The sequence below is a fragment of the Sinocyclocheilus grahami genome, unplaced genomic scaffold (genome assembly GCF_001515645.1).
Source record: "Sinocyclocheilus grahami isolate Dianchi unplaced genomic scaffold, SAMN03320097.WGS_v1.1 scaffold276.1, whole genome shotgun sequence".
Classification (NCBI taxonomy): Eukaryota; Metazoa; Chordata; class Actinopteri; order Cypriniformes; family Cyprinidae; genus Sinocyclocheilus; species Sinocyclocheilus grahami.
This window is the reverse complement of record NW_015505455.1, coordinates 499,188-506,640: the sequence shown is the minus strand read 5'-3', so window position 1 is coordinate 506,640 and position 7,453 is coordinate 499,188. Positions and strand designations below refer to the sequence as shown.

The window sequence follows — 7,453 nt, the reverse complement described above, 5'->3', positions numbered from 1 at the left end:
TTAAAGAGCAGGTCATATGGGTTTTTGAAAAATATCTCTTTTGCAGTTTATAACATAGCTCTCCTTAAATTAAAACAATCTGCCAAGTTGTTAATCAAAAAAGTGCATGATAAATAAAGATATTGTCTCTCAAAAGAGAGAGTCGATTCTGAATCGCCTTAACGAGTCGTCATATTTTCGAATCTTTTGCCTGTTACCGGTATACGTCACTGGGTAACACATTTGCATAATCTCCACCTTCCAGTGAAATACGAACAGAGTCTGAGCTGCCCACAAACACTTCTGCTAGTTAGTGTGTTTACATCATGTTGAGAAGACGCTGTGTTCAAGGATACCGCAGAAATACAATTCGAATTTGTTGTGTGCATGTCATTTTTACCAAGGACTGCTTTTCTAATCTTGGCTTTTATCTTCGTTGGCTTCTAATCTTCTTAATTTTGGACTAACATGCTCTCCTAACCACAACCTGTAAGTACGATTGATACGTTATGTGTACATTTTCAATTGAGTGCTCAAAATATCAAGTTAGTTCTAATAATTCGCTGTGAACCCACTATTTCCTAAGAATGTGTCGATTAATGTAGACTGACGTTGTTCTAATTACTTTGTTTAATAATAAAAAATGTAGTGTAGCACACGGACTTTATAATCATTGTCAAATTGCTGTTTATTTTGCTGCACCGGCAGTTACAGGGTTAATAGAGACGAGAGACGTGCGAGTTAGTTAGGCTGCTGCACCTGTGATACAGCTGTTCTGATTAAATGTTAAGACAGAGCATCTTTTGTCTGTCGTTCTTCTAACATTACAGTAGACATATTTTGGTTTACAAACGGTATTGTTTCATCAGTTAGCCACGTTAGCACTCGGCTAATGTATCCACCATTACTGTTTGAAGTGTTCACAGTTTAGCAGCTAAACTTTAGCTGTGGGCACGATTCGCTTGCATAAGTGTTTTTATATTTTATGTCATTATTTTAAGAACGGATTGGAGCACTATATTGTTGTTTTATGTAAAGGTGCTTTGTCAATGGTAACGCTTGCTAACTTGCTCAAGGACTTCTCTCTGTGCCAATCACAACAGGCTTGGCCAGCTGACCAATCAGAGCAGAGTAGGCTTATGGAAGGGAGGGGTTTGCTCCAAACTTGCTTGGAACGAACCGTTTAGAAATCATTGGCAAATGACTCTAATATTAAATGTATATTCTAAGAAAACTACAATGTTTTCTGACCTTAGATGAATTTAAACCTGTTGTGGGGGACTCCAACACAATATTAGGACAATTTAAAATACCATATGACCTGCTCTTTAATAAATTATCTGCAAAGTTCTATGATTATATAGCAAATGTTAATTATAATGACCTTCAGTAAAAATCAGTACATTTTAAAAAAACACTAGCAATCTCTAAATTACTGGTTGCTATAGATTAATGCAAGCACTAGGGTGGAGTTTGCAGGCTACACATCTTTCCAATGGAAAATGACTTTACTTCGTAAATTAACCTAAATATTTGAAGATGCTGATAACCCACTGGCTGTGCTGGGTAGAGATGTTATAAATGTTGTAAATCTTTTTGTGCTTTGAAAATCTGTTCCTGCAGAGACTAGGGTTGTAACGGTATGAGATTTTCACAGTATGATAATCGTCTCAGAAAATATCACGGTTTCACGGTTATCACAGTATATATTAAACAATAATTCTTATCAGTAACAATGACTCAAATCCTTTATTACAACAAAGACGCTGTGTTCAAGGATACCGCAGAAATACAATTCGAATTTGTTGTGTGCATGTCATTTTTACCAAGGACTGCTTTTCTAATCTTGGCTTTTATCTTCGTTGGCTTCTAATCTTCTTAATTTTGGACTAACATGCTCTCCTAACCACAACCTGTAAGTACGATTGATACGTTATGTGTACATTTTCAATTGAGTGCTCAAAATATCAAGTTAGTTCTAATAATTCGCTGTGAACCCACTATTTCCTAAGAATGTGTCGATTAATGTAGACTGACGTTGTTCTAATTACTTTGTTTAATAATAAAAAATGTAGTGTAGCACACGGACTTTATAATCATTGTCAAATTGCTGTTTATTTTGCTGCACCGGCAGTTACAGGGTTAATAGAGACGAGAGACGTGCGAGTTAGTTAGGCTGCTGCACCTGTGATACAGCTGTTCTGATTAAATGTTAAGACAGAGCATCTTTTGTCTGTCGTTCTTCTAACATTACAGTAGACATATTTTGGTTTACAAACGGTATTGTTTCATCAGTTAGCCACGTTAGCACTCGGCTAATGTATCCACCATTACTGTTTGAAGTGTTCACAGTTTAGCAGCTAAACTTTAGCTGTGGGCACGATTCGCTTGCATAAGTGTTTTTATATTTTATGTCATTATTTTAAGAACGGATTGGAGCACTATATTGTTGTTTTATGTAAAGGTGCTTTGTCAATGGTAACGCTTGCTAACTTGCTCAAGGACTTCTCTCTGTGCCAATCACAACAGGCTTGGCCAGCTGACCAATCAGAGCAGAGTAGGCTTATGGAAGGGAGGGGTTTGCTCCAAACTTGCTTGGAACGAACCGTTTAGAAATCATTGGCAAATTACTCTAATATTAAATGTATATTCTAAGAAAACTACAATGTTTTCTGACCTTAGATGAATTTAAACCTGTTGTGGGGGACTCCAACACAATATTAGGACAATTTAAAATACCATATGACCTGCTCTTTAATAAATTATCTGCAAAGTTCTATGATTATATAGCAAATGTTAATTATAATGACCTTCAGTAAAAATCAGTACATTTTAAAAAAACGCTAGCAATCTCTAAATTACTGGTTGCTATAGATTAATGCAAGCACTAGGGTGGAGTTTGCAGGCTACACATCTTTCCAATGGAAAATGACTTTACTTCGTAAATGAACCTAAATATTTGAAGATGCTGATAACCCACTGGCTGTGCTGGGTAGAGATGTTATAAATGTTGTAAATCTTTTTGTGCTTTGAAAATCTGTTCCTGCAGAGACTAGGGTTGTAACGGTATGAGATTTTCACAGTATGATAATCGTCTCAGAAAATATCACGGTTTCACAGTTATCACAGTATATATTAAACAATAATTCTTATCAGTAACAATGACTCTTAAAAGAACAAGAACAAGTTATTTGAGGGAACAAATCCTTTATTACAACAAACTTGAAACCATTTTAATGAAAGTATTGAAGTCTCCCTTCTGAATTAATTAATTAATTAATTAATAACAATAAAAAAATAAAGCACCTTATGTATATCTATATCACACTTTAACATTTTAATTCATGTTTTTAAATAAAAATTTACAACTAATTTTAATCTAATTTTTTGACAGTTAAAACGTGGACAAACATGATATTCCTTGAAAACAATGTTTAAATGAATAATTTTATTATAAAGAATATTATTATTGTTGTTATTATAACTTTGAAGTAGGGCTGAAACGATTAGTCGACATTATCGACAAAAAAAAAAAATTGTCGACAAATATTTTTGTTGTCGAGTAGTCGTTGGATCCCTAATGTAAAGAGTGGGAGAGTGACTCAACTCTCAAAATGTGAATTATTGTGGAGTGAGATGACACGAAGGCTCTATCACTGCAACTCCGAAATCAGAGCACATTTGAATTAATTATAACCGAAACTAAATATGTCGGTTTATACGATCATGTCTTTTATCTTTTAAACGTCCAGATTGATAAATCCGAGATAGTGAATTGGTGGGGTTTTGTTAAATGTGAGCCAAAATCATCACAATTAAAAGAACCAAAGACTTAAACTACTTCAGTCTGTGTGCATTGAATTTATTTAATACACGAGTTTCACAATTTGAGTTGAATTACTGAAATAAATGAACTTTTCCACGACATTCTAATTTATTGAGATGCACCTGTACATTGTACAATGCCAATATATTTATCAAACTATTATTTTGACGGGTTGTAGCAGACCCTTTGAGTCTCAGAGTGTATTTGACAATGGTTTTTTTCAAATAAAACTAGGAAATGTTTATTTACGTTTTCTCTCAGAGCAGCTCTGCTGACGTTCATGTTTATGTATCTTAGATGCTGAAAACACCATTTATGTATGCGTACTTCAGTATGCAGTACGTTAGATAAAACAGAGACATGCAGAAACAAGTAGATTATTCATAGCAGTCTCTTTGCGCTTTAATATTCACAGACATATAACTACTTTCGATTTATCCATCCATCCGATTGCGTGTTTTACGTGACATCCTCATTATACTGTAAATTCCATGTTCACGACTGCACCGGGATTCCCTCTGCTTCAAGGAAATCATAAGGCCTTAACTTATAACTTGTTATTAATGCGTTAAAATAATTTTTTTTAAACCATAGATATGCAAATGTTTACGGTATGATAACCATGCACGTTCAAACCGTGATAAACAGTCATACCGGAATATATCGTTACAACCCTAGCAGAGACACAATGCCTGATGTGTCACACCCCGAGACACAATCTGAAGTCAGTGCATAATGTGTGCACAATGACTTGCATGCCTGGAGTTTTCAGCTCCCAAATTACAAACAAAGCTTAGAAACGCCACAAAAATCAATCATTCGTCTTTCAGTTTTATAACAGAAAGTACATTTGCAAAGATGTACCTTCTGCCAGAAAATTGGCGGTTGCAGAGTCATGAAAAACCACACCATCGTTCAGCTTGACTGAGTTCCTCACTTGCAACATTCTCATAAGGTAACGCACACCTTCTTGAAGACACTGTGAAGACACGGAGCATTGCAACACTTACTCAAGTCATGGCCACTAAAACTGGCACAGTGGAGTGAGAGGTCGGAGAAAGAACCTTAAGGAAAGTGGCTTTGTTCTTCTTGATCCATTGCTTGCGTTGGTGTAGTGTGTGGCAGTACATATATAATAATGCCCCACGCCTCCAGTATAGGCACTCCAGCAGCTCCAGCCCCAGCACAGACTGCACCTGATACCAAACAACGCAACACACTACAGTTACTAAGAGCTTTCTAATCTTATTCAGTCTATGCCAATTAAACTAGAAAAATATAGACGTGTTATAACGCATAAAAAGTTGCAAAAAAATTTGAATGCACTTTTGTTGCAAACAAGCAACAAATGATACAATGGCATAAAACAAATTTGCTGCAGAAATTGGCACATTTCCAAATTGCACAGGTGGTCTGTAACCAAAAATATTAACCAGTGGGAGTGGATGCCTTATTTAGAATCAACAGCAAATAATGAAACTAATAGTTCCAAGTAAAGATCTTCTAAAGATACAGAAATACAACACCTCTTGTGCAGGTACCAGTCGCCCTGCTAACACCTCTGGCTCTGTCAAGTCCTGTAGTAACTGCTGAATTTTAAAAGGGGAAGTGTCCTCAGGAAACTCCTGATCTACAAGCCTGTTTTCCTCATAGAATGTAATGTCCAAGACAACCTGTAGAAAAGTAGGTAAAACAATGGGCCATATGAGTCACTACATCTAAAACAAGGTATCTGCAGTGTTTTTAAAATTAAACTTTGCACAAATAAAACAATATGCAGAACAAACCCATACATAAAACCATACAATATAAATCATATTGCATATTCTTTTACTCAGTTGAACAGGCTGGGCACACATTGACCTGCAAAACACGATAGCTGGACATTTAAAAAGACATGTTTTATTCAATATATACATATGTATTGAAATTGGCTTATGTAATAATATATAATAACATATGAATTAGGTTTTGATCAATATTCTAATTTGCTGACATAATATGTTTAAAGGGGTCATATGATGTGATTTCAAGTTTTCCTTTCTCTTTGGAGTGTTACAAGCTCTTGGTGCATAAAGAAGATCTGTAAAGTTGCAAAGACTAAAGTCTCAAATCCAAAGAGATAATCTTTATAAAAGTTAAGAGTCAGCCACACCTACCTGAAACGGCTCGTTCTAACACGCCCCCACATATCTACGTCACTATGTGGAAATATTAGCATAATGCCGCCCAAAAGAAAGGCGGCGTGGTTTCAGGAACAGCAGTAGTGTTGGTGCAGCCATGTCAGGGAGACGTTGTGTTTCAGTGCGAAAGCACTTTATTTGGCCTTCCGGAAGTAGATGCAACTAGGAATCATTGGTTAAGATTTATTTACAACAGAACAGCACAACCAAGATGTTCGAATTTGTGCAACGCTTTTTATGGACGACAGTTTTTTGAACCTAGAAGAGTACAAGGCTGGCTGTGCACAAAGGCCATTTCTAAAAAAAAAAAAGAAAAAAAGGGGTCAATTTCCGACTTTGCTATTACATTCTGGTGCTTCTGAATCAGCGACTGTAAGTATGTTTTGTTATTAGTTTAAGTATTTGCTATTGACTGTTCAAATGCGGAGTTTTGCGCAGCGCAGAGTAATGCGTCGTGTGTGTGTGTGTGAGGGGAACAGGGTCACATCACAGGAGAGTGAACTGCCTGTCAGAAATCATAGCACGTCAGCTGCATCATCACTGTGTCTGTCACGCGACTCTGTTGCCCTTTCGGGCTTGAACTGATGGTAAAACTAATGACATTATTAACTGTCTTGATATTTACTTTGAAAGCTGAAGCTGCGATTATGGTAAGGGGCGTTACATTTCCGACGCGTGCTTGTGGTGTTCGGCCAATCACAATGCACTGGGTCAGCTGGCCAATCAGAGCAGACTGTGCTTGTCAAAGGAGGGGGCTTTGTTGAAAACGACGCTTTGAGAGAAGCGGGGCATAAAGGACCTACAATAATGTACAGTATTTGAAAAATAATGTGTTTTTTAACATTAAAGCATGTCAACATATTCTGTTACACCAAATTCACTAAATAATGATCTTTAAAATAGCATCATATGACCCCTTTAAAGAAAAGCCACTAAAAAGATGGTCGATAATAATAAAATGTACATATTGAATGTGTTAAATAATGTTCTTAGTCTTTCCTTTCTGTAAGAGGGTGAAATTAAATGCCAGATGTAGTTTATTGTGTAACCAAAATACCAATAATATCCAGAAAAAACAGCATAATGTGGGAATTTTAATTATACATAAGTACGAAAACACTGTGACTCTAAATTTGAAATGTCTGCACTTTAATACTTACAATGGCTAATTTAAAAAGATGAGAAAATATACACTCTACACTCTATAACCACCTACAACAATATTAAAAACCAATAATAATGAGCGATCACTTGGCATAAATGTGTAGTGTTCATTTTGGACTGCTCTGAAACCGCGAGCCTGTAGAACGTGCAACAGTGCCATATTTGGACTTTGAACGTCCAGTGCTCTCATTCATTTAATTCAAAGGTTTTTCAAAGTTTATTAATTGCATTAGGCCATAGGGCTGCATGATTAATGGAATGCGATTGTCATGCGCATTTTGATAGTAATGCCGGTTCTGTA

At 36.1% G+C, this 7,453-nt stretch overlaps 1 protein-coding gene across 1 annotated transcript in view; it reads right to left on the bottom strand.

The window, feature by feature from the left end:
- LOC107600020 (UPF0600 protein C5orf51 homolog) overlaps nucleotides 1-7,453 on the bottom strand; it is a 15,251-nt gene that overhangs the window by 5,562 nt on the left and 2,236 nt on the right. Inside the window, exons 2-5 of the mRNA XM_016291788.1 lie at nucleotides 5,611-5,668; nucleotides 5,332-5,478; nucleotides 4,870-5,001; nucleotides 4,670-4,784 (exon numbers count right to left, since the gene is read on the bottom strand). Of these exons, the coding sequence (XP_016147274.1) occupies nucleotides 4,670-4,784; nucleotides 4,870-5,001; nucleotides 5,332-5,478; nucleotides 5,611-5,668 (452 nt within the window). The remainder of the gene's footprint in view (nucleotides 1-4,669; nucleotides 4,785-4,869; nucleotides 5,002-5,331; nucleotides 5,479-5,610; nucleotides 5,669-7,453) is intronic.